Genomic DNA, 26,856 nt, shown 5'->3' with positions numbered 1-26,856 from the left:
GGATCAAATACTTTTTTCCCTCACTGTAACAATGATAGAACGATCCTTTATAAAAGGAACAACTTATTTGGATGGGCTTTCAGAAACCGTTCCATTCCAGCCATTACAATGATACTGTCCACCCCATTTCTCCCTGCACCAGCCTCCAACGTTCCTCCTCTCTCTCTCCGCCTCTCTCCATCCTTACCTCTCGGCCAGCTCTACATGCGCCTGTTTCCCAGCGTACTCCTGGGCTGTACGTGTCAGCTCCTTGGTGATAACCAGCTGGCTGATGTCAATGCGGTTACACAGCAGGTCAGAGATCACCTCTTTGGCGTGGGCCACCGCACCCTGGGGATCCCTGGGTAGAGAGACGAGGAGGGAGGGAGGGTAGAGAGACGTTACAGACCTACTGAACAGGACCCAGGACAACAACACTGTTACAGACCTACTGAACAGGACCCAGGACAACAACACTGTTACAGACCTACTGAACAGGACCCAGGACAACAACACTGTTACATACCTACTGAACAGGACAACAACACTGTTACAGACCTACTGAACAGGACCCAGCACAACAACACTGTTACATACCTACTGAACAGGACAACAACACTGTTACAGACCTACTGAACAGGACCCAGGACAACAACACTGTTACAGACCTACTGAACAGGACCCAGGACAACAACACTGTTACAGACCTACTGAACAGGACAACAACACTGTTACAGACCTACTGAACAGGACCCAGGACAACAACACTGTTACAGACCTACTGAACAGGACAACAACACTGTTACAGACCTACTGAACAGGACCCAGGACAACAGCTCTGTTACAGACCTACTGAACAGGACCCAGGACAACAAAGGTCTGCAGTAGGTAGACGGTACCGGTCTATGAGAATGTTCTATGTTCTGCAATAGGAGGTAGGTACCGGTCTATAGCTATGTTTCCATCCAATTTGCGACAGATTTTCATGAGAATATTCTAAAATCGGCACACATTAATATAAGTCTGTGCGTGATGAAATAGTGCACATAAAAATAACTTTTGCTGTTTAATTCCCATGTAAAGAATGAAAAATACAAGTTAAATGGGTTTCCATCGCATTTTCAACTCTACTGATGGTTTTGTCACAAAAACGGTTGTGTTTTATAGAAAAATGTGCCTACTCCACTCAGGTATTGGCAGGTGCGCTCTAGCCAGCAGCTGGCAGATACAGTGCTGGTATAAACCTACATGATGAGATTATGGATAACAGCAATATTTGTATTATTTGTCAAACGGCAGCTAAGCGTCGATCATCATGTCACCAGAATAAGACCCTTGATATTTAGTGAAAAGGAGCATAACTTATTTCATCTGTAGCCTAATAAACTGCATGCTTTCCAGAGTCGTAGTGGGAGTACCACACAACATGTCATCGCGTGACTTCAAGTTTACTTTGATATGATGGTTATTATACCAATATTAGCACATAAATGTGTTTCCACTACAATGTATTGCATAATTAATTTGACACAAAAAGATCCCACCGTGTCGAACGAACAAATTGTCTGTCGGCATTTATCAAATTGTAGCGGCATTTCCTGTTTCCCTCAGCCCAGTCAGTAGTGACTTTTTTGTGCGTCAGGTAATTCATCCGCACGGAATGGTTGGATGGAAACCTGGTTTATGAGAATGTTCTATGTTCTGCAGTAGGTGGTACCTACCTGTCTATCAGAATGTTCTAGGTGGTACCTACCTGTCTATCAGAATGTTCTAGGTGGTACCTACCTGTCTATCAGAATGTTCTAGGTGGTACCTACAGTGGGGAGAACAAGTATTTGATACACTGCCGATTTTGCAGGTTTTCCTACTTACAAAGCATGTAGAGGTCTGTCATTTTTATCATAGGTACACTTCAACGGTGAGAGACAGAATCTAAAACAAAAATCCAGAAAATCACATTGTATGATTTTTAAGTAATTAATTTGCATTGTATTGCATGACATAAGTATTTGATCACCTACCAACCAGTAAGAATTCTGGCTCTCACAGACCTGTTCGTTTTTCTTTAAGAAGCCCTCCTGTTCTCCACTCATTACCTGTATTAACTGCACCTGTCCACACACTCAAACAGACTCCAACCTCTCCACAATGGCCAAGACCAGAGAGCTGTGTAAGGACATCAGGGATAAAATTGTAGACCTGCACAAGGCTGGGATGGGCTACAGGACAATAGGCAAGCAGCTTGGTGAGAAGGCAACAACTGTTGGCGCAATTATTAGAAAATGGAAGAAGTTCAAGATGACGGTCAATCACCCTCGGTCTGGGACTCCATGCAAGATCTCACCTTGTGGGGCATAAATGATCATGAGGAAGGTGAGGGATCAGCCCAGAACTACACGGCAGGACCTGGTCAATGACCTGAAGAGAGCTGGGACCACAGTCTCAAAGAAAACCATTAGTAACACACTACGCCGTCATGGATTAAAATCCTGCAGCGCACGCAAGGTCCCCCTGCTCAAGCCAGCGCATGTCCAGGCCCGTCTGAAGTTTGCCAATCACCATCTGGATGATCCAGAGGAGGAATGGGAGAAGGTCATGTGGTCTGATGAGACAAAAATAGAGCTTTTTTACTCCACTTGCCGTGTTTGGAGGAAGAAGGATGAGTACAACCCCAAGAACACCATCCCAACCATGAAGCATGGAGGTGGAAACATCATTCTTTGGGGATGCTTTTCTGCAAAGGGGACAGGACGACTGCACCGTATTGAGGGGAGGATGGATGGGGCCATGTATCGCGAGATCTTGGCCAACAACCTCCTTCCCTCAGTAAGAGCAGTGAAGATGGGTCGTGGCTGGGTCTTCCAGCATGACAACGACCCGAAACACACAGCCAGGGCAACTAATGAGTGGCTCCGTAAGAAGCATCTCAAGGTCCTGGAGTGGCCTAGCCAGTCTCCAGACCTGAAACCAATAGAACATTTTTGGAGGGAGCTGAAAGTCCGTATTGCCCAGCGACAGCCCCGAAACCTGAAGGATCTGGTGAAGGTCTGTATGGAGGAGTGGGCCAAAATCCCTGCTGCAGTGTGTGCATACTTGGTCAAGACCTACAGGAAACGTATGATCTCTGTAATTGCAAACAAAGGTTTCTGTACCAAATATTAAGTTCTGCTTTTCTGATGTATCAAATACTTATGTCATGCAATAAAATGCAAATTAATTACTTAAAAATCATCCAATGTGATTTTCTGGATTTTTGTTTTAGATTCCGTCTCTCACAGTTTAAGTGTACATATGATAAAAATTACAGACCTCTACATGGTTTGTAAGTTGGAAAACCTGCAAAATCGGCAGTGTATCAAATACTTGTTCTTCCCACTGTACCTGTCTATCAGAATGTTCTAGGTGGTACCAGAGCATATGAGCGGAGTGGAGCGGGAGCGAGCGTGGAGCGTGAGCGGACGGATTTTGACAGAGCGCAGAGCGGCATTTTTAAAAGGACGGAGCGTCGCCCTATGTCCCGCTCCAATTTCGCTCGCTCACACCACGAGTCTGAAGCATGCTCAAGCCTGACCCAGAATCCATCTGTTTAATTTAATTTGTGTCGTCCATGAATTTGTATTTTATAGAGCGAGAGGAGCAGCAGCAGCAACAAGAGAAAAGGGTTGAGGAATTCAAAAGTTTATTCACTGCACGTAAATGCCCAACCATAACAAGGGAGAGAAAAAGAGAGCTGGATGTAGCATTTTTTGAAATGATTTTCATGGACTATGAACCGCTGAGTAAAGGAGAACGCGAAGGGATGCAACACTTCGCCAGCGTAGCTCAACCGGGCTACACCCCCCCAAGAAACTATGATAAATTAGTACTTTACTTTGTCAAATTTACATCTGAGATGCCCCATTCACATGCTTCAGCTGGCGATCAAAAACGCCGTTAACAAGCACGACAACATTAATAGGCTGTTAGTGAAAGTCGGGCACCTGGTGAAAAGTGTACGCAAGAGCACAGAGGAAACCGACCAATTAGGTGTCCGCCCCACAAATGCCTGCGCCATTCGATGGAGCAGCCAGCTGCAGATGATTCAGTCGTTCATCCGGTTGTTCCAAAAATACCCGTTATGGCAAAACAAACTCAAGTCTAATGTTGCTAACATCACCCTGAATCAAGTACGGCAGCTGACGCACCTTGTCAGTGTGCTGACACCACTAGCAGACCTCACAGACAAAATGCAGAAGGAGCTGGGGAACCTGGGGATGATTCTCCCTGCTGTCACAGAAATCAAATCCCTGCTCACCGATTACACTCACGCTGCACTTCCAATGGGCATCGCTGCTTTTGCAGAAACATTGGCAAACAACGTGTCAGTTCGCTATGGAATATACTATACTGATTAACATCTCATTGTAGCGTCAGTGTTAGATCCCCGTTTCAAGACAGAATGGATAATCCAAGATGAGTCTGTATGCAACAAATTCGGGGAGATAAAGTAAGGCTGTGGTTTAAGCTAAAAGTGAAATACATGCAGATTTTGTTCCTTTTTTGGAGTGAGCGGGGGGCGATTTGAGTGGAGCGCGATGCAAACTGCGTTGAGCGCTGAGCGATAATGAGCGGACTGGCCTGATGTGGCTTTGAGCGGGGGGAGCGGAGGGGTGAACAGCTCCGTGAGCGAGGAGCTGAGATTCTCACCGCTCCACTCCGCTCATATGCTCTGGGTGGTACCTACCTGTCTATCAGAATGGTCTGCAGGCAGGTGTTGATCAGATTGGCCACCAGGGTGCAGTTGTCTCGGCGGACCGTCTCGATACCCTTGCAGTCCATCTTGTCGTGAGTGTCAGCGCTGGAGGAGAAGTAGAGACCTGCGTAGCGCTTTTTGTTGATCAATAGGTAGGGGTAGTACACCTGGAAGTGAGGAGAGAGGGAGAGGAGAGGGAGATGGAGAGAGAAGAGGGAGGGAGAGGGAGAGGAGGGGGAGATGGAGAGAGAAGAGGGAGGGAGAGGCAGAGGAGGGGGAGATGGAGAGAGAATAGGGAGGGAGAGGGAGAGGAGGGGGAGATGGAGAGAGAAGAGGGAGGGAGAGGCAGAGGAGGGGGAGATGGAGAGAGAATAGGGAGGGAGAGGGAGAGGAGAGGAAGATGGAGAGAGAAGAGGGAGGGAGAGGAGGGGGAGATAGAGAGAGAGGAAATAGAGGAGGGAGATAAAGGGAGTTTAACTTGTTTTTATTTGACCATGGAAGGAGCTCATAGTAGCCTTGAGTCTGGTCCCATGGGGAGAGGAGAGAGTGTGGATGTTAGTTATTCGACCACCCAAGAGAGGAATCACACAGCTTTATTGCAGACTAAACAAAAGACAAAGTAGTACAAGGTAGCTTGGTCTAGCACTAGACCTGGGTGGTGTTCATTTGGGAACACTGTCGTTGCAAAATAAAACAATTACAATCAGTTTTTCTAATTGGTCAACTCCAGGTAGTATCCATATAATTTACATATTAGAATTTAGTAGTTTAATAGGATCTCTGTGGTAGTACCTTCCTGTTTCACAGTTTTTTACCACCAGGAGTTAGGGTTTTCAGACAATAGAGTTTCACTCCGTTTTAAAACATTTCCTACCAACTGAACATGACCCAGGGCTATTAGCAACAGCGTTTTAAATGGTGAACTGGTACCTTCTCAAACTCCAGTTTGATGGGAGGGGTGAAGTGGGAGGAGACCCACTCTGCCGCCTCCCTCCCAACCTCCATGGCCCTGCTCACAGTGTCCACGCCCAGTTTGACCATGACAGAGTCCGTGTCCCCGTAGATGACCTAACACACAATCAAGGAGAGTTGTAAGTAGAAGAACTAAAAGGAGATCAAGAAAAAGAAAGGTATGAAGGTCCCAAAAGAAAGGAGAGGTTAGGATGGTGGAACGACTGCCCTCGCTCTCCTCTCTCACCTTGGCATCGGCTTGGTAACCGTTGGAGATGGTGTACTTGGATTCCACCAGCTGTTTGGTCTGCTCAATCATCTGTCTGCCAAACCCAGTGACACTCTGGAAACACAGGGAGAGGTTAATAACATTGGTGACACTCTGGAAACACAGGGAGAGGTTAATAACATTGGTGACACTCTGGAAACACAGGGAGAGGTTAATAACATTGGTGACACTCTGGAAACACAGGGAGAGGTTAATAACATTGGTGACACTCTGGAAACACAGGGAGAGGTTAATAACATTGGTATTTCCAAAACCAATGCACCTGTTTTTTTTGTTTTTTTTTCTCAATATCAAATCATTTCTTGGTAACATTTAAGTACCTTACTGTGATTGTTATTTAAAAAATGTTCTCAAAAGAAACAAAAATAGCTTCTAAGTCAAGAGTAATTTCTCAAGCAAGAATTTTGCTAGGACTGTCTGGGTGTGGTCTGAGTAGGGAGGGGGGAAATGAAATCCAGCTGTTATTGGCAGAGGTATGGAACTCTCTTATTGGTCTATTAACTCATTTACTGCCACCAGGCAGGCTAAAACACCATCCAACCAAAACAGGCTGAAATTTCAGCCAGTCTTTTCGAAACACTCTTGCACTAAAAGGGCATTATCATTTTCACAATTTCACAGTATTATTCTAACCTCAGTTTGGAAATATTTTTAAAACACACAAAAAAGAAAATCAAATTTTTTACTGCACTGGGCCTTTAAGACATATCTCCAGACATCTTAATTTATATGTCTTAAGACATGCTGATGGCTGGGTATGTAAATACAAACAGGACATTGTCTGGATGCCTACAGCTCCACTGGCCTGGGGTCCTGGTCCCAGTTTCCACTTTGAGCCACTGACCTTGAGTAAACTGGGCAGGGTGCTCACCTGTGAGATCTCAAGGCAGGGCAGCTTGCCCACCTGAGCCCCTGTAAAGCCATAGACGGAGTTGGCGCTGATTTTGAGAGCGAGCTGTCGGCCGTCAAGGACCTGTTTCTTGAAAGGATCCGTTTCCTTTTTCAGCTCCGCTTTGGCCCTGAAGATATCGAAAGAGGGTCAGAAATAATAACCACAACAACTTTAATTTGTTAAGCACTGTTCATACACTGTTCATACACTGTTTGGGTAAGGTCTACATTGACTGACTTTTGTCCAGGATGAGCAGATGGAGTGGCTCATACACAACTCAGCTTTGGTCATTTGACGGCACAAGAGTTTAATCATCTTTCGTGCGAGTCAAATTACTAAGAACCTAGGTTAAGAGCACACTTAAATGTCAGAATTACACAAGAACCACCTGTCTTCCCCAAGCTATCTTTTCGCCATTATATTTATTTAAGCAGGGAGTCCCATTGAGACAAAAGTATATTTTGCAAGGGAGCCCTGCATCACAAGAGCAGCACACAATTACACATTAAGTTCCAAACACAAATAGTTCAATCAAGACAGGAGCACAGGAAACAGAAATAGTTCAATCAAGACAGGAGCACAGGAAACACAAACAATAACTATAAGAGGAATAGTTTGCTATAGACAGTCTTCATATTCTCTATGGCAGGTCAGGAATCAGTGTGAATGATTCTAGATCAGATTGAGAAACCTAAGAGATGTGCATAGGGCCTCGTTTCAGCAGACTCAGGGTCAGTGCTTACTTCTTCCTGGCAGAGAGCAGGTCCTCCAGGATATCAGGCAGAAGTCCCTTCCTCACCGAGCTCTTAACAAACATGTCACCTGTGGGAGTCTTGATGAAGTCCTCTGGGGTCAGACTAAGGAGACAAAACACCCATGTCACTTACAAATCAACCTGGGTCAACTTTGGTCAAATACAGCCCAGAAACAACCAATCAAGGATGCAGTCAAAGAACTGGTTGAGGTTTTCAGAGCTACATTGCAGACCCCTGCCATAGCTAGATTAGGGTTGGAATGAAAACCAACAGGAGGGTGTCTCTCCAGGAACAGGGTTGGAGTTAAAACCTACAGGAGGGTAGCTCTCCAGGAACAGGGTTGGAGTTAAAACCTACATGATGGTAGCTCTCCAGGAACAGGGTTGGAGTTAAAACCTACATGATGGTAGCTCTCCAGGAACAGGGTTGGAGTTAAAACCTACAGGACAGTATCTCTCCAGGAACAGGGTTGGAGAGCCCTGGTTAGAGAAAGCACACAAAAAGAGTGACTATCTCACCCTAGCTTCTCGGCTGAGCCCTTCTGGAGCAGGGTGGTGTAGCAGAGGTTGTGGGCCATCATGATGGAGGGATACAGGGAGGAGAAATCCAGGGTGGCGATGGGAACGCTGTAGTATCTGGAGAGAGAGAGAGAGAGAGAGAGACAGACAGAGAGAGAGAGAGAGAGAGAGAGAGAGAGAGAAATAGCAAGAGTAAGTTCACGTTCATGTTTATACCCACATAGCAGTCATAGATACTGAAATACATAAAGGGACCACAATGGAAATAAGTCATTGACTTTACTGTTACCCCTGCCAAGTATTAACATGTATGTACTGTGTGTATGTCTTTAACTGTCAAATAAAAATCAATAAATATTAGATTACATTAATACACAAACAATTAAACATTAAAGCTAAAATCACAAGTAAAAACCATGCCAGAGGCTAGAATACTCCCTAAAACACAGAGCTGTGTTACTCACCCTGTCTCAATGACTGTAGCTCCATAGTCTTCAGAGCAGTGATACTCACCCTTTCTCTGGCTCAATGTCTAACTCCAGTAGTCTTCAGAGCAGTGATACTCACCCTTTCTCTGGCTCAATGACTAACTCCAGTAGTCTTCAGAGCAGTGTTACTCACCCTTTCTCTGGCTCAATGACTGTAGCTCCAGTAGTCTTCAGAGAAGTGTTACTCACCCTTTCTCTGGCTCAATGACTGTAGCTCCAGTGTAGTCTTCACCTCCCTCAGGCTTCACCACTGGCATGACCAGCCCCTGTTTCATTGCCTAACACACACACACACACACACACACAGACCACATCATCTTCTAGGTCCCAAACATTTAGGTGAGAACGTGCGTTCTAGAAAGTGTATGTGTTTCTCACCTGCCGCAGTAGCTGCGACACCACTTTGATCTGCTGGCCTCTGGAGAGCAGGTAGGTGAGGGGAACCCCGGTGACTCTGGCCATCTCCATGTAGTTGATCACACACATCAGCTTCTGCAGCAGACGCAGGGGCAGGTAGGCGTCTTTGAGACAGTACACTGCCAGGCGCCTCCGGGTCTGCTCATTACCATTCTGGGATAGAAGGAAGACAGAGAAGGGAGAGGAAACATCAATGAGATGCTATCAGTATCTGGGGGAAAGTCAGGGTACAAATAGGCCTCCACTGAAAGAAAGAAAGAAAGAAAGAAAGAACGAAAGAAAAGGAGAGAGATGTACCTGCAGATCTGTGATGATAGAATGCTGAACATCCTCCTTCTGTTCTTGCAGGAAGTGGAAGCTGACGGCGTTGAGTGTGTACGAGCGCAGTTTGTAGTCCCTCAGCAGCACCTGAAGGACCCACATGGACAGGTCCAGAGTCAGTCAGACAGAACACTCAGAACTGTCAGTCAGAACCCTCAGAACAGTCAGTCATACAGAACAGCCAGTCAAAACAACAGAACAGTCAGTCAAAACAACAGAACAGCCAGTCAAAACAACAGAACAGCCAGTCAAAACAACAGAACAGTCAGTCATACAGAACAGCCAGTCAAAACAACAGAACAGTCAGTCATACAGAACAGCCAGTCAAAACAACAGAACAGTCAGTCATACAGAACAGCCAGTCAAAACAACAGAACAGCCAGTCATACAGAACAGCCAGTCAAAACAACAGAACAGTCAGTCATACAGAACAGCCAGTCAGAACAACAGAACAGCCAGTCAGAACAACAGAACAGCCAGTCAGAACAACAGAACTGTCAGTCAGAACCCTCAGAACAACAGAACAGTCCGTTTGTAGTCCCTCAGCAGCACCCGAAGTACCCATATGGACAGATCCAGGGAACAGCATTAGAGGACTCATCTTTGTATCTGTTCCATTATGGTGTCTGCCCATAGGAATCCCCCCCAGTTGACAGCTTTTAAAATGGTGGAAGCCCTCAATAGCAATGTCCATGTGAAAACGTTTTTTATCCATGATGACTCCTCTAGCTAACTCTGGTCCAGGGACAGTCATACAGAACACTCACAAGATTGACTCCATCTTGTCTGCTACGTTGGTCTACAGTTGAAAACCTCTACTCCCAGAACCTAGCTAATCTAGTAGCTGGCCAGCATGCATTGCAAAATATGGTTCTGGGTTCCAACACTGGATGAGTGTATGTTATCTTTTCCTATACAAAAGGTCAGAGGTCAGCAGCCGGCCAGTTACCTGGAACAAGTCAAACTGAACTCGCCCCTCCATGTTAAGGATCTTGTTCTCTCTGCGGCCCATCTGTTTGCTCTGGAAGCTGGAGTCTCTCAGGACTGACTTGATGCCCCGTACTCTGCCCAGGTAGGGGAACAGATGGACCTGGAATCAGACATATCAATCAATCAATCAAATGTATTTTATAAAGCCTTTTATACATCATTAGTTGTCACAGAGTGCTTTACAGACATCCAGCCTAAAACCCCAAAGAGCAAGAGATGCAGAAGGACACAGACATTACTCCAGATGTCGCTTTCCGTTATTTTAAAAGTGGACGGACGTGGGCAGGTAAGAGGGAGAGCGACGCTACTCCATTAGCCTTTAAAAAGGTAATTGTTTATGAAAACAACCTTTTCGTGAATTTCATTTGAGGAAGATCCAAAAGGTAGTCATTATTTTGGGGCCAAATTCACAAATGCATTTCTTAGCATCAACAGTTTCTGTGTGCAAGTTGTTTTTTGTGTCGGACCAAAATCATTGCTGTTTTGGGGATATCGAGTATCTTATAACAGCCCCATCTCTAGTATCTTATAACAGCCCCATCTCTAGTATCTTATAACAGCCCCATCTCTAGTATCTTATAACAGCCCCATCTCTAGTATCTTATAACAACCTCATCTCTAGTATCTTATCACAACCCCATCTCTAGTATCTTATAACAGCCCCATCTCTAGTATCTTATAACAGCCTCATCTCTAGTATCTTATAACAGCCTCATCTCTAGTATCTTATAACAACCTCATCTCTAGTATCTTATAACAGCCCCATCTCTAGTATCTTATAACAACCCCATCTCTAGTATCTTATAACAACCCCATCTCTAGTATCTTATAACAACCTCATCTCTAGTATCTTATAACAGCCAGGTACAGCTCCAGTTGTTAGACTTACACAGGTCCACATACAACAATGCAATATACAACAAATACTGCATCAACAAACGTTGATCTGGCAGGTTAGACTTAGAACCTGAACGTTGTGAATCTAGAAGGCTCCATAGAACCATGGCCTGTCTGTCTGTACTGACCTTCAGGGTAGCTGCTCTGTTTAGCAGGTAGGGAAGGTCAAAGTTCTGGATGTTGTAGCCAGTGATGATGTCTGCATCCACTGTCCTCACAAACTCAGCCCAGCTCTGCAGAGGGAATAGAATGAGCCAATCAGGGGGAAACCTCCACTGCTACTGCAGTTGGACTTAAAGCAGCCAAGCTCAACTCCACACAGGTGTGTGTGTGTGTGTGTGTGTGTTACCTGTAGTAACTGACTCTCTTTAGTAAAGCACAGGACCTGGGAGCCCACGATGCTGGAGCAGGACTGGAGGGTGAAGACTGTGCGGATGAAGGGCTCCTTCTCTCCCTGGCGCTGCACCATGGAGGCTATCTGGATCACTGGGTCTTTCTCTGCCTCTGGGAATATCCCTGGAGGAAGACAAGAGTTGGGCCAACCTTTAGAATAGTAAATACTGTTCTGATTCTAGACTTTCAGTTACATAGAATAGTTTAAATATTCCTCATGTAATGTTAATGGGGAGCTAACATGGCTGCCATAGAATGTTCTAGTACCATGGAAATGCATCATAATGCAGAAACCTCATTGGACAAACTCTTAATGCATGGCTCTGTCTACAGGAGCCAGTGGACAAGCCAAAGTCAATACAGTCTCTCCAGTCCACAATCATAGACTACAAAACTCACTCCTAAAATAAAATGAAGATGACAATGTTTCTTGGCATTATACAGGAATATCACAACGCATAATTAGATATCACATGACATAATGACAGACACCAGAGTACAGCACAATCTGCACAATAACTACAGTCAGACTGCGCAGAATCGCTGATATACAAATCACTTTACATCACAAATAACTTGCGAACTCATTATGTAATCAAGACTAGTGATATTAACCTCGACTTCCCCAAACTGACCTCCTCTAACACTGAATAACTCTGACTATGTGATGGTATAGTACTTTAGAACCCTGGCGCTGGTCGGTAATCACTACCGTACACAATCATTAGACAAATACACAGTTGTAAAATTAAATACAGTACAATACAGTACAGTACAATGCAGTACAGAGCACACACCTTTTCTTCCGGCACACTCAATGTCGAAGCTGAGAACCCTGAGAGGAGCGATCCTCTGGTACTCTCCCTCCGCTGGGTGGCTGATCAGCTGGGTCCATCCCACATCAACCTCATACTGGCACAGAGACACCTAGGAGAGGGTGGGCTATTGGAAAAGGACTGATATCTACACAGGCCTTGTATCTGGAACAGCCCCTCGGTTTGGAAAGGCACAGAGGTCTCCATTCTCTTACCTTGCCTGGGTGGTGAGTGTCAGTCTCCCCCACGTTCCTCTCCTCCCTCACCCGGTACTTCCCTTTGGGCAGCTCAATCCAGCAGCAACCCACCACATCACTGTCCACCATAAACCTAGCTCCACGGGAGACAGTGGACCTCATTTATCAACATGTGTACAAATGAATTAGTTCATTCTCATGAAAACCCACTGCTTACTGTGTGAAGTTGGTTGAAAATACATTTCCCCCTAAAAAGGTCAAAATAATTGGTGTATATAGGTTGACACTGGAAGCCCTGAGGAAGTCATTTTGACTGCATATCAATTAAAAAGTTAAATATCTATTTTTAACGTTATGCTCCGCTCCTTCCTTGACTTATCCTAAGTCTATTTCATTTGTGTTATAAGCAGTTTTAGGAGGACATGTAATTTTGTTTCACGGAGCGCCAAATAGTGACCTTTTCCAATCTTCCTAGTCACATGCAAGTAAGACGTTTTGATTTCTATACAGTATCAGAAAGAGCAGATTCTGAGGTTTCCAACACACTTATATTTGTAAATTAACTCTCAAAATGTAAAAGATGAGCACTATTTCAAAGTAGAACTTTTTACAAGAATAAACACGTTCCATGGACTCCACACGTTCGTCTACAGTAACATAAACTAATGAAAATGCTATTGTGTTCTTTAATATGAAATAAATGATAATGTTACTCAAGACCATCATAAACACAACCAAGTTATTATTTTTTCGATAGCATATATAAAATGTATTTATTAGACTGTCAGAGTGTTGCAGTCATAGTGGCTGCTCATTGAGGTAGTAAGCGGGGTAAGAGATCCCGGCAGTTTAAGGAATTAACTGGGCTAAAATGGCAGAGAAAAGCAGGAACGCTTATTTTTTTTACTTCTCACACACCTGATCTCAAAGTCGATGTTAGCCTCGTAGGAAGAGAAGCTCTGAATGGGGAAGGGTCCAAACTTAAAGCCCTGCTCCAGGAGCCTCTTCGCCGGAGCAATCAGACGAGGCATTGCCATGGTGATGCACAGGAAGTCCACAATCCGTTTCCCATGGTAACCATACATACCTGGAGGAGCGATGGGGAGGAAGTTATCAACTACCCTGTCAGCCTAATCAACACCATAGCACTACAAGTTTCACACACACAACTAAAAACAACAGTTCAACTTTTAACACACAGGATAATCCTCTGCATCCTTGACAAAAGTAGGTAGTTAAGGACTGATTGAACGTCTTTCCTTCGTTCATTCAACCAATTCCAACGCACCTTTCTTTACTACCCGTCCAAAAACGTCTATGTTACCATTCTGAACTTTCCTTTAACTCAAATGACTATCAGAACGCACCCTAAGTGTATCCAGGAGTCAGTAGTGTCCCCACTAGACTAGCCTATTGGAACGCACACTAAGTGTATCCAGGAGTCAGTAGTGTCACCACTAGACTAGCCTATTGGAACGCACCCTAAGTGTATCTAGGAGTCAGTAGTGTCCCCACTAGACTAGCCTATTGGAACGCACCCTAAGTGTATCTAGGAGTCAGTAGTGTCCCCACTAGACTAGCCTATTGGAACGCACCCTAAGTGTATCTAGGAGTCAGTAGTGTCCCCACTAGACTAGCCTATTGGAACGCACCCTAAGTGTATCTAGGAGTCAGTAGTGTCCCCACTAGACTAGCCTATTGGAACGCACCCTAAGTGTATCTAGGAGTCAGTAGTGTCCCCACTAGACTAGCCTATTGGAACGCACCCTACGTGTATCCAGGAGTCAGTAGTGTCCCCACTAGACTAGCCTATTGGAACGCACCCTAAGTGTATCTAGGAGTCAGTAGTGTCCCCACTAGACTAGCCTATTGGAACGCACCCTAAGTGTATCTAGGAGTCAGTAGTGTCCCCACTAGACTAGCCTATTGGAACGCACCCTAAGTGTATCTAGGAGTCAGTAGTGTCCCCACTAGACTAGCCTATTGGAACGCACCCTAAGTGTATCTAGGAGTCAGTAGTGTCCCCACTAGACTAGCCTATTGGAACGCACCCTAAGTGTATCTAGGAGTCAGTAGTGTCCCCACTAGACTAGCCTATTGGAACGCACCCTAAGTGTATCTAGGAGTCAGTAGTGTCACCACTAGACTAGCCTATTGGAACGCACCCTAAGTGTATCTAGGAGTCAGTAGTGTCCCCACTAGACTAGCCTATTGGAACGCACCCTAAGTGTATCTAGGAGTCAGTAGTGTCCCCACTAGACTAGCCTATTGGAACGCACCCTAAGTGTATCCAGGAGTTAGTAGTGTCACCACTAGACTAGCCTATTGGAACGCACCCTAAGTGTATCTAGGAGTCAGTAGTGTCCCCACTAGACTAGCCTATTGGAACGCACCCTAAGTGTATCTAGGAGTCAGTAGTGTCCCCACTAGACTAGCCTATTGGAACGTACCCTAAGTGTATCTAGGAGTCAGTAGTGTCCCCACTAGACTAGCCTATTGGAACGCACCCTAAGTGTATCTAGGAGTCAGTAGTGTCCCCACTAGACTAGCCTATTGGAACGCACCCTAAGTGTATCCAGGAGTCAGTAGTGTCCCCACTAGACTAGCCTATTGGAACGCACCCTAAGTGTATCCAGGAGTCAGTAGTGTCCCCACTAGACTAGCCTATTGGAACGCACCCTAAGTGTATCTAGGAGTCAGTAGTGTCCCCACTAGACTAGCCTATTGGAACGTACCCTAAGTGTATCTAGGAGTCAGTAGTGTCCCCACTAGACTAGCCTATTGGAACGCACCCTAAGTGTATCTAGGAGTCAGTAGTGTCCCCACTAGACTAGCCTATTGGAACGCACCCTAAGTGTATCCAGGAGTCAGTAGTGTCCCCACTAGACTAGCCTATTGGAACGCACCCTAAGTGTATCCAGGAGTCAGTAGTGTCCCCACTAGACTAGCCTATTGGAACGCACCCTAAGTGTATCTAGGAGTCAGTAGTGTCCCCACTAGACTAGCCTATTGGAACGCACCCTAAGTGTATCCAGGAGTCAGTAGTGTCCCCACTAGACTAGCCTATTGGAACGCACCCTAAGTGTATCTAGGAGTCAGTAGTGTCCCCACTAGACTAGCCTATTGGAACGTACCCTAAGTGTATCTAGGAGTCAGTAGTGTCCCCACTAGACTAGCCTATTGGAACGCACCCTAAGTGTATCCAGGAGTCAGTAGTGTCCCCACTAGACTAGCCTATTGGAACGCACCCTAAGTGTATCCAGGAGTCAGTAGTGTCCCCACTAGACTAGCCTATTGGAACGCACCCTAAGTGTATCTAGGAGTCAGTAGTGTCCCCACTAGACTAGCCTATTGGAACGCACCCTAAGTGTATCTAGGAGTCAGTAGTGTCCCCACTAGACTAGCCTATTGGAACGCACCCTAAGTGTATCTAGGAGTCAGTAGTGTCCCCACTAGACTAGCCTATTGGAACGCACACTAAGTGTATCCAGGAGTCAGTAGTGTCCCCACTAGACTAGCCTATTGGAACGCACCCTAAGTGTATCTAGGAGTCAGTAGTGTCCCCACTAGACTAGCCTATTGGAACGCACCCTAAGTGTATCTAGGAGTCAGTAGTGTCACCACTAGACTAGCCTATTGGAACGCACCCTAAGTGTATCTAGGAGTCAGTAGTGTCCCCACTAGACTAGCCTATTGGAACGCACCCTAAGTGTATCCAGGAGTCAGTAGTGTCCCCACTAGACTAGCCTATTGGAACGCACCCTAAGTGTATCTAGGAGTCAGTAGTGTCACCACTAGACTAGCCTATTGGAACGCACCCTAAGTGTATCCAGGAGTCAGTAGTGTCCCCACTAGACTAGCCTATTGGAACGCACCCTAAGTGTATCTAGGAGTCAGTAGTGTCCCCACTAGACTAGCCTATTGGAACGCACCCTAAGTGTATCCAGGAGTCAGTAGTGTCCCCACTAGACTAGCCTATTGGAACGCACCCTAAGTGTATCTAGGAGTCAGTAGTGTCACCACTAGACTAGCCTATTGGAACGCACCCTAAGTGTATCCAGGAGTCAGTAGTGTCCCCACTAGACTAGCCTATTGGAACGCACCCTAAGTGTATCTAGGAGTCAGTAGTGTCCCCACTAGACTAGCCTATTGGAACGCACCCTAAGTGTATCCAGGAGTCAGTAGTGTCCCCACTAGACTAGCCTATTGGAACGCACCCTAAGTGTATCCAGGAGTCAGTAGTGTCCCCACTAGACTAGCCTATTGGAACGCACCCTAAGTGTATCCAGGAGTCAGTAGTGTCCCCACTAGACTAGCCTATTGGAACGCACCCTAAGTGTATCCAGGAGTCAGTAGTGTCCCCACTAGACTAGCCTATTGGAACGCACCCTAAGTGTATCTAGGAGTCAGTAGTGTCCCCACTAGACTAGCCTATTGGAACGCACCCTAAGTGTATCCAGGAGTCAGTAGTGTCCCCACTAGACTAGCCTATTGGAACGCACCCTAAGTGTATCCAGGAGTCAGTAGTGTCCCCACTAGACTAACCTATTGGAACGCACCCTAAGTGTATCTAGGAGTCAGTAGTGTCCCCACTAGACTAGCCTATTGGAACGCACCCTAAGTGTATCCAGGAGTCAGTAGTGTCCCCACTAGACTAGCCTATTGGAACGCACCCTAAGTGTATCCAGGAGTCAGTAGTGTCCCCACTAGACTAGCCTATTGGAACGCACCCTAAGTGTATCTAGGAGTCAGTAGTGTCCCCACTAGCCTAGCCTATTGGAACGCACCCTAAGTGTATCTAGGAGTCAGTAGTGTCCCCACTAGACTAGCCTATTGGAACGCACCCTAAGTGTATCCAGGAGTCAGTAGTGTCCCCACTAGACTAGCCTATTGGAACGCACCCTAAGTGTATCTAGGAGTCAGTAGTGTCCCCACTAGACTAGCCTATTGGAACGCACCCTAAGTGTATCTAGGAGTCAGTAGTGTCCCCACTAGACTAGCCTATTGGAACGCACCCTAAGTGTATCCAGGAGTCAGTAGTTTCCCCACTAGACTAGCCTATTGGAACGCACCCTAAGTGTATCCAGGAGTCAGTAGTGTCCCCACTAGATTAGCCTATTGGAACGCACCCTAAGTGTATCTAGGAGTCAGTAGTGTCCCCACTAGACTAGCCTATTGGAACGCACCCTAAGTGTATCTAGGAGTCAGTAGTGTCCCCACTAGACTAGCCTATTGGAACGCACCCTAAGTGTATCTAGGAGTCAGTAGTGTCCCCACTAGACTAGCCTATTGGAACGCACCCTAAGTGTATCCAGGAGTCAGTAGTGTCCCCACTAGACTAGCCTATTGGAACGCACCCTAAGTGTATCTAGGAGTCAGTAGTGTCCCCACTAGACTAGCCTATTGGAACGCACCCTAAGTGTATCCAGGAGTCAGTAGTGTCCCCACTAGACTAGCCTATTGGAACGCACCCTAAGTGTATCTAGGAGTCAGTAGTGTCCCCACTAGACTAGCCTATTGGAACGCACCCTAAGTGTATCTAGGAGTCAGTAGTGTCACCACTAGACTAGCCTATTGGAACGCACCCTAAGTGTATCTAGGAGTCAGTAGTGTCCCCACTAGACTAGCCTATTGGAACGCACCCTAAGTGTATCTAGGAGTCAGTAGTGTCCCCACTAGACTAGCCTATTGGAACGCACCCTAAGTGTATCTAGGAGTCAGTAGTGTCCCCACTAGCCTAGCCATGGCCACTATACCTACTTTCTTTGCGTGTGATGTCCACCGCCAGTACAGTGACTGATATGTTGTCCTTGTTGGAGCGCATGTCCTTCAGCACAGCAGAGTTGAGCTCCCTTTTGAACTCACTCAAGTGATCACTGGTGAACCCTGAGACAGAGAGAGGAAGGGAGGGAAAAGGGAGGAATTTGATATTTTTACTCCATTCGACCGACTCAGTGGACAATATTAAAGCCATTATTTTCATGTCGTTTGATGGTTGGCCATCAGTTTTGGTCCTAAACGGTCCATGTCATGATGCCAAAATGTTACATTTTAGATTCTGCATTAACCGTGATCAAAAAGACGTCCACAATTCCAACAGGATATGGTCTAAACAACGTAGCATTCTGCTTCTTAAAGGGACGACAACATTACTACTGTGACACCTAGAAAACATGCATTTCACACCCATACAATGCTTAGCTCACACTATGGCAACAGCTCGACCTCAGAACATAAGGCGCTACAGAGGGTAGTGCGTACGGCCCAGTACATCACTGGGGCCAAGCTTCCTGACATCCAGGACCTATATACCAGGAAGGCCCAAAAAATTGTCAAAGACTCGAGCCGCCCTAGTCATAGACTGTTCTCTCTGCTACCCCACGGCAAGCGGTACCTGAGCGCCAAGTCTAGGTCCAAAAGGCTCCTTAACAGCTTCTACCCCCAAGCTATAAGACTGCTGAACAATTAATCAAATGGCTACTGGACTATTTACATTGAACCCCCCCAGCTACTCGCTGTTTATTATCTATGCATAGTCACTTTACCCCTACCTACATGTACAAATTACCTCGTCTAACCTGTACCCCCGCACATTGACTCGGTACCGGTAACCCCTGTATATAGCCTCGTTATTGTTATGTAAATTTATTGTGTTACTTTATTTTTTAAACTTGATTTAGTAAATATTTTAACTATTTCTTGAACAGCATTGTTGGTTAAGGGCTTGTAAGTAAGCATTTCACAGTAAGGTTGTATTTCACCTGTTGTATTCGGCGCATGTGACATACACATTTTATTTGACTAATTGGTCTGATATATAGAGTAACGTATCATTATATTATTCATTTTCAGAGAAAAGGGAAAACTCACCATTGGGGGCAGGTGTGTAGAAATAGGGGGCAAAGCCGTGCACGTGGCAGCACACACTGTTCCCGCTGTCCGTCACCCCGAACATGCGGATTATTGGTACATTCCCCTGAGACTGACCTGGCATGCCAGCCACAGCAGCCCCTGTGGAACAGACCATCACAAACAGTTTAGGTCGGTGTCATGCCTCGCACTTCTGCCTTTATACATGACATACAAAATGGCCTTTAAAAGTCTATAGCAGTGAGCAGGTCGTTAATCTGCGTTGGATTGAATCCCAGCCTAAATATGCTTAAACTAAAACGATCATGTTGATCCCATGGACCGTCAGGCATTGCCTTCATAGATCCACCTATGATCTTGAGAGTGGCTACATTTCTCCAGCCTCATCCCTGAGCTTTATCGCAACAGATGTTGACTGTGACATAGCTTACCTAAATAGTAGTCGAGGTCGATCTGTTGGAAGACCAGGGTGTCAGAGTCCGGGTTAAGAGGGGCGGCCTGCGGCCGACGCCATCGGGGGTTGAGGTCTGCTGAGAACAGCTCACCTGCAACCGGGTCAGGGGTCACATGCAGAAGACAAGGGATTGGTCAGTCAGTGTGATGAGGCAGTGTAAAGAGGCAGATTGGTGAAAAATGAATGAAACTCTCCACCAGTGTCAAACGGTAGCCTGGGTACCAGCCTGTTTGATCATTCCACTCCTTGTCATGCTAAACACATAGTAGGCCTACATGGAGTGGAATGTTAGTTAAACAGGTTCTGCATTTCAGGCTAGTCAAATGGCAGAAATCCTAAACATTTCAGTCTTTCCTGACAATAGAAATCTCCGGTAAGCCTAAAACCAGCTGGCACAACGCACAGAAACATGCGCTCTCCTCTCACCAACAGGGATGACATCATGCCCTGCCTGTCCTTCCCTCTCCTCCATATCGGCTTCTTCAAACAGGGCGAGTTCCTCCTCGAAGATTGACGGGCTGTCTTCCCAATCCCCGCCAGTTTTACCCCGCTTGGCCTGGGATGCCCCGCCCATCGGTGGGCCGCCATTCCTCCTTTTAGCATCCATGTGTCCTACAGGAGACACCAATGGACCAAAGAGTAGTACTTTACATACCTTGTCAGCATTTGTATCAGTCATGTGTGACTGTTGCTGTTTATATGTTTGTACACACACACACATACATATATATATCTTATCTGACTTGCCACAACTGAAGTTCCTTCTGGAAAATTTAAGTAATTCTATTTAACCAAATAGGCTACAGCTGGTAGAGCATGGCGGTTGCACCGTCAGGTCGTGGGTTTGATTCCCGCTACTGCCATCAATCAATCAATCAATTGTATTTTATATAGCCCTTCTTACATCAGCTAATATCTCGAAGTGCTGTACAGAAACCCAGCCTAAAACCCCAAACAGCTAGTAATGCAGGTGTAGAAGCACGGTGGCTAGGAAAAACTCCCTAGAAAGGCGAAAACCTAGGAAGAAACCTAGAGAGGAACCAGGCTATGAGGGGTGGCCAGTCCTCTTCTGGCTGTGCCGGGTGGAGATTATAACAGAACCATGCCAAGATGTTCAAAAATGTTCATAAGTGACAAGCATGGTCAAATAATAATCAGGAATAAATCTCATTCCATACAAAAAAAATATATGGACACGCTACTGTACTATAAGTCACTTTCGATAAAAACATCAGTTAAATGGCATGTATATTATATAGCCAGGACTATTGCAGCATTCTGATTGATATAAATCACTGTCATCTCGCCAATGTAGCTATGGTGAGCTTTCAGGCGCAGAGTGTCTGTCTGGGCATCACTCAGGTGGACAGTGAAGGTTGTTGTGTTCGCTAGCTAGCTACCCTCACAATTCAATTCAATATTTAGGCCACTGCATTTCAATGCCTATTGATTCTTGAAATGCCTCATGAGCTTAGTAGAACGGTCTTACCCCACCATAATCCAAACTATAAGGTTTCTACAATGTCTTTGTAAACAATGTAGCTATAGCTTCAAAATATGTTTAAAATTAGATATAATTCTGATCTCATGTAGATTGTCACTTGTTACATTCATAGCTCCATCTATGAAGTTGAGTGTAACGTTACCTAGCTAGCTAACTAGCTACAATATCCAGCCCTGGCTATTCCTGTGAACTAACTATAGCAAACCAAGTGGCAGGGCTGCAGTTTGGCTGAAAGACGAATGAAGGATTGTGCCTTTAACAGCTAACTTAACTAGCTACAATAACCAAATCCAAATATCACTTTCTAACTTCCTAGGTAGCTATCTGTTGGTGAAGTTGAAACACTGGTAACTACTGGTCACATTTGTAAGACGAGCAGGCATCATTTGTAGTTAGCTATCAGTATTAATAATTAATAGTTACATGTCGCCGTTGACGTGTTTTTCTGCTGCAACGTGAACTTCTCAACGTTGTTGACTAACAACAGCAACACGCTTGCAAGCAAGTTAGCTCTAGCTAACAAACTAGCCCTATTTCAATTGTGAATAGCTAGCTACGAAGAAACAAATGAGTATACTAGTTAATTATCATCCGCATGTATTTGGCAAACGGACACATGTAACATAGCTAGCTAGCTCTAGCTACTTAGCAATAAAATGTTGTAGCTACCTTTGTTCAATTTGGTGACTTCGATCAGATTCAATTTGACAACAACTCCCGCCACTTGTGTGTTCAATTCGTGAACTTTCACCGCGGGAAAGCGCTGAGGATTTCCGTTTTCCCGGTAAAATTACGTTTCTACAGCGCAGATGGTGATTGGTCAAAAGAGCGGAAACCGTGTCTGTACAAACGGATGGAAGCAGCGGACATATTTGGTGTGGCTCAAAGAAAGAAAACTCTGCGTGAGTTGTGTTTGATAGCTACCATACCAAGACGTTTACATCGTGGTGACACTAAATTTGAAGTCTAATCAGAGAAAATAGACTTTAAAATAGATATTAAACAGAAGCATAAAACACTTAGATTGTATCCCTATGGTCTAATTACATTTTCGTCATTTAGCAGACGCTCTTATCCAGAGCGACTTACAGTTAGTGAGTGCATACTGGCCCCCCGTGGGAATCGAACCCACAACCCTGGCGTTGCAAACGCCATGCTCTACCAACTGAGCATTCCCTGCCGGTCATTCCCTCCCCTACCCTGGGCCAATTGTGCGCCGCCCCATGGGTCGCCCGGTCGCGGCCCGGATTCGAACCAGGATCTCTAAACCAATAGATGAAATAGATCTTTATTCAGATTATTATATATTTTTGTTAATAAGCAATGTGGTTCACTGTACTGTATTTATCGTTATGGGTTACTAAAGGGTTATGTGTGTGTGTGTGTGTGTGTGTGTGTAGCAGTGGAGGCTGCTGAGGGGAGGAAGGCTCATAATAATGGCTGGAAGGAGCGAATGGACTGGCATTAAACACATGGAAACCATGTGTTTGATGTATATGAGATGCCATTCCAACGATACCGCTCCAGCCATTACCACGAGCCCGTCCTCCCCAATTAAGGTGCCACCAACCTCCTGTGGTGTGTAGAGAGATAGAGAGAGAGACATGCAAGAGGAAAAACTATAGGTTAGGTAAGGTTTCAAAGCATATAAGAACTGAGAGAGGGGCTTGCTGCATGGTCAAATGTCATTCTGTAGTCACGTTGTCGGTTGTACTTTCCGCTATACTCCCATCTGACACTCAACGAGCAATATAAATAACTTGCTTGCCCTTTTTGTCTCTTCCTTGAAAAATAAAAAAAGACCGACCAATTGCTCACGTTTTTTAACGAGTCCCTCTCCTTTGATTGACAACGTAGTTCACCAACCACAGTCCGGCTAAGTGACCTCAGTCAACCAATTGTTGGCTTTGGTTTGGGAAAACGACCCATTTTCCCCTGGGCGGGGACTGTAGCCTATAGAAATCAAGGTGCCAAGAACGCCATTCATGAATAATGTGAAAAGAAGGCGGGACTTTAGCGGTACAACCCCGCCCCCTTACGTGCAGCAAACCGCACACAGGCGTTTTTATCGTTTCGTCCATCCAAATGACATACGAATGAGGCTTCCGTCCCCCTCTGCTATCTAGCTACTTTTTGACGTTTTTGTTGTTGTTGATTGATTGAAACAGATGCCAATGTTGCCATAGCTTGCTTCACCGAATTGGGACGATACCGTCTTAGGGTAAGTAGCCTACACCACCTCAGTGGGGTTGATAATAATGCTATATTTTCTGGAAAGTGTAGCCTATGAGTACGTGTATTATTGCCAAGGTGAGGAGAGCGTCCTCTGGATCGCGATGTGTTTGCTGTCATAGACACACTGTGTTCTGGCTAGGCAAGCAGTCTTTTCTGATACAGTGTGTCTTCGCAATGTAACAGATGACAGCAAACACTTTACATTGTAACCATTATTAGTAGTAATGCAGTGTTTCATAATTATAAATGATAGTGTGTGTCTGTGTCGGAGGTGTGACTGAACTGCATGAGGGAAGAGGAGGCCTCACAGACACGACTGTCTGTTCACGGAGTTCACAGAGCCTTACAGGCTTCTTTAGGATGTATAATGGAGTCCATTCATAGTCGGGAAGAGAAAGTAGCCTCAGACATGGTCAGTGTGACCTAGGCTATCATATGTGATTTATATTGCCCTGCCCTGGGCCGAGTGGGTCTCCTCTTTCAGGTGTGCACATCAGTCTTTTACATCGCTATCATTCATCAAATTTACTCTTGTGTGTGTGTGTGTGAGTGAGTGAGAAGAGGGATGAAGAGTGTATTCGCTCCATCATCATCACAAGTTTGTTACACTACAGTATTATGTACCCGCTCTACATGAAATGTATCTTTCTACATTGCCAAAAACCATGGGAGTTGGTTGTTGCCTGAGCCACGGCATGCCAACAGCCAACCAAACTTGGGTTGCTGCAAATAGTGTGGTAAATCACCCTGCAATATTTCATCATTGTGCTGCATGTCAACACCATCGCTATTTCGCAAAAACGGAGAGGGGGGTTGTCACATTTTGTATTTTTCTGGCATGACAAGATTGTCTCGTCAGAACATGTCACTAAAATAGTGTAGTAACTTCCTGGTCCTAGGCTCTACTCCCCGCTCACCTACACCTCTCTCTTCCTCTCCCTCCCGCCACCTCCTCTACCTTCCCCCCTCTTCCTCTCCCTCCCTCCTCTTCTACCTACCCCCCCCTCTTCCTCCTCCTCTTCTACCTTCACCCTCTTCCTCTTCCTCCACCTCTTCTACTTCCTCTCTCTTCCTCTCTCTCCCTCCACCTCTTCTACTTTCCCCTCTCTCCCTCCCTCCACCTCTTCTACCTTCCCCTCTCTCCCTCCTTCCGCCTCTTCTACCTTCCCCCTCTTCCTCTCCCTCCCTCCACCTCTTCTACCTTCACCCTCTTCCTCTCCCTCCCTCCCTCCCTCCACCTCTTCTACCTTCCCCTCTCTTCCTCCCTCCACCTCTTCTACTTTCCCCTCTCTCCTTCCCTCCACCTCTTCTACCTTCCCCTCTCTCCCTCTCCCTCCCTCCACCTCTTCTACCTTCCTCCCTCTCCCTCCCTCCACCTCTTCTATCTTCCCCCCTCTTCCTCTCCCTCCCTCCACCTCTTCTACCTTCCCCTCTCTCCCTCCCTCCACATCTTCTACCTTCCCCTCTCTCCCTCCCTCCCTCCCTCCACCTCTTCTACCTTCCCCTCTCTCCCTCCCTCCCTCCCTCCCTCCCTCCACCTCTTCTACCTTCCCCCCTCTTCCTCTCCCTCCCTCCACCTCTTCTACCTTCCCCTCTCTCCCTCCCTCCCTCCCTCCCTCCCTCCACCTCTTCTACCTTCCCCTCTCTCCCTCCCTCCCTCCACATCTTCTACCTTCCCCTCTCTCCCTCCCTCCCTCCACATCTTCTACCTTCCTCCCTCTCTTCTTCCACTACTCTGCTTTACAGTTGATGTCTGTACTTCCACAAATATTTCTCACACACACACACAGATCACAGCCTCTCTCACTCACACTCACAAACAGATCACGTTCTCTCTCACTCTCTCACACACACCCATATGCACACACACACACAACACTGCATACTGTGTCTCTCGTTCATACATTCCTAGAACCCCATAAGACACAGAGGTGCTATTTGCAACAGCCTCTTCTCATGGACTTCTCAAGAGAATCAAGGTGTGTGCCAGTCTGACAGTTCTTTGGGCCGCGAAGGAGATTGCCAAACACTCAGCTCCCCAGCTGCTCTCCAACCCATATCCTGGTCTCAACAAATCTCATTTGAACATAAACCAACACTCCCATTCTGACAATTTTTATCCAGCCTTCTCAGTTTGTGAAGTAGACACGTGACTCATGAGTAGAGTCGTGACTCAATCAATCAAATTAATTTTATAAATCAAATCAAATTTTATTTGTCACATGCGCCGAATACAACAGGTGTAGACCTTACAGTGAAATGCTTACTTACAAGCCCTTAACCAACAATGCAGTTTTAAGAAAGAATACCTAAATAAAAAAATAAAAAAGATTTTTAAAGAGCAGCAGTAAAATAACAGTAGCGAGGCTATATACAGGGGGTACCGGTACAGAGTCAATGTGCGGGGGCACAGGTTAGTTGAGGTAATTGAGGTAATATGTACAGTGGGGAAAAAAAGTATTTAGTCAGCCACCAATTGTGCAAGTTCTCCCACTTAAAAAGATGAGAGAGGCCTGTAATTTTCATCATAGGTACACGTCAACTATGACAGACAAATTGAGAAAGAAATTCCAGAAAATCACATTGTAGGATTTTTAATGAATTTATTTGCAAATTATGGTGGAAAATAAGTATTTGGTCACCTACAAACAAGCAAGATTTCTGGCTCTCACAGACCTGTAACAACTTCTTTAAGAGGCTCCTCTGTCCTCCACTCGTTACCTGTATTAATGGCACCTGTTTGAACTTGTTATCAGTATAAAAGACACCTGTCCACAACCTCAAACAGTCACACTCCAAACTCCACTATGGCCAAGACCAAAGAGCTGTCAAAGGACACCAGAAGCAAAATTGTAGACCTGCACCAGGCTGGGAAGACTGAATCTGCAATAGGTAAGCAGCTTGGTTTGAAGAAATCAACTTTGGGAGCAATTATTAGGAAATGGAAGACATACAAGACCACTGATAATCTCCCTCGATCTGGGGCTCCACGCAAGATCTCACCCCGTGGGGTCAAAATGATCATAAGAACGGTGAGCAAAAATCCCAGAACCACACGGGGGGACCTAGTGAATGACCTGCAGAGAGCTGGGACCAAAGTAACAAAGCCTACCATCAGTAACACACTACGCCGCCAGGGAATCAAATCCTGCAGTGCCA

General features: G+C 45.7%; 2 protein-coding genes across 3 annotated transcripts in view; one reads left to right on the top strand and one right to left on the bottom strand.

Annotated features, from left to right (window-relative positions):
• Positions 1–22,249, bottom strand: part of pold1 (polymerase (DNA directed), delta 1, catalytic subunit) — a 33,616-nt gene extending 11,367 nt beyond the window's left edge. The window contains exons 1-21 of the mRNA XM_084183458.1: positions 22,132–22,249; positions 20,385–20,570; positions 19,936–20,049; positions 19,505–19,645; positions 18,395–18,520; positions 13,553–13,721; positions 12,653–12,767; positions 12,420–12,549; positions 11,579–11,745; positions 11,358–11,462; positions 10,292–10,432; positions 9,319–9,429; positions 8,983–9,174; positions 8,794–8,882; positions 8,117–8,233; positions 7,587–7,700; positions 6,823–6,970; positions 5,910–6,005; positions 5,642–5,779; positions 4,703–4,878; positions 188–340 (exon numbers count right to left, since the gene is read on the bottom strand). Of these exons, the coding sequence (XP_084039584.1) occupies positions 188–340; positions 4,703–4,878; positions 5,642–5,779; positions 5,910–6,005; positions 6,823–6,970; positions 7,587–7,700; positions 8,117–8,233; positions 8,794–8,882; positions 8,983–9,174; positions 9,319–9,429; positions 10,292–10,432; positions 11,358–11,462; positions 11,579–11,745; positions 12,420–12,549; positions 12,653–12,767; positions 13,553–13,721; positions 18,395–18,520; positions 19,505–19,645; positions 19,936–20,049; positions 20,385–20,565 (2,723 nt within the window). The 5' untranslated portion in view covers positions 20,566–20,570; positions 22,132–22,249. The remainder of the gene's footprint in view (positions 1–187; positions 341–4,702; positions 4,879–5,641; positions 5,780–5,909; positions 6,006–6,822; positions 6,971–7,586; positions 7,701–8,116; positions 8,234–8,793; positions 8,883–8,982; positions 9,175–9,318; positions 9,430–10,291; positions 10,433–11,357; positions 11,463–11,578; positions 11,746–12,419; positions 12,550–12,652; positions 12,768–13,552; positions 13,722–18,394; positions 18,521–19,504; positions 19,646–19,935; positions 20,050–20,384; positions 20,571–22,131) is intronic.
• Positions 22,250–23,537: 1,288 nt separating this feature from the next.
• gys1 (glycogen synthase 1 (muscle)) overlaps positions 23,538–26,856 on the top strand; it is a 28,550-nt gene continuing 25,231 nt past the window's right edge. The window contains exon 1 of one of the 2 annotated variants that reach the window (XR_014610274.1): positions 23,538–23,683. The gene's annotated coding sequence lies outside the window, so the exon portion shown is untranslated. The remainder of the gene's footprint in view (positions 23,684–26,856) is intronic. The other variant, XM_084147722.1, reaches the window with a different exon arrangement.

Source organism: Coregonus lavaretus (assembly GCF_964263955.1).
Source record: "Coregonus lavaretus genome assembly, chromosome: 2".
Taxonomy (NCBI): domain Eukaryota; kingdom Metazoa; phylum Chordata; class Actinopteri; order Salmoniformes; family Salmonidae; genus Coregonus; species Coregonus lavaretus.
Note: the sequence above shows the minus strand (reverse complement) of the source record. Positions and strands in the feature narration are given on the sequence as shown.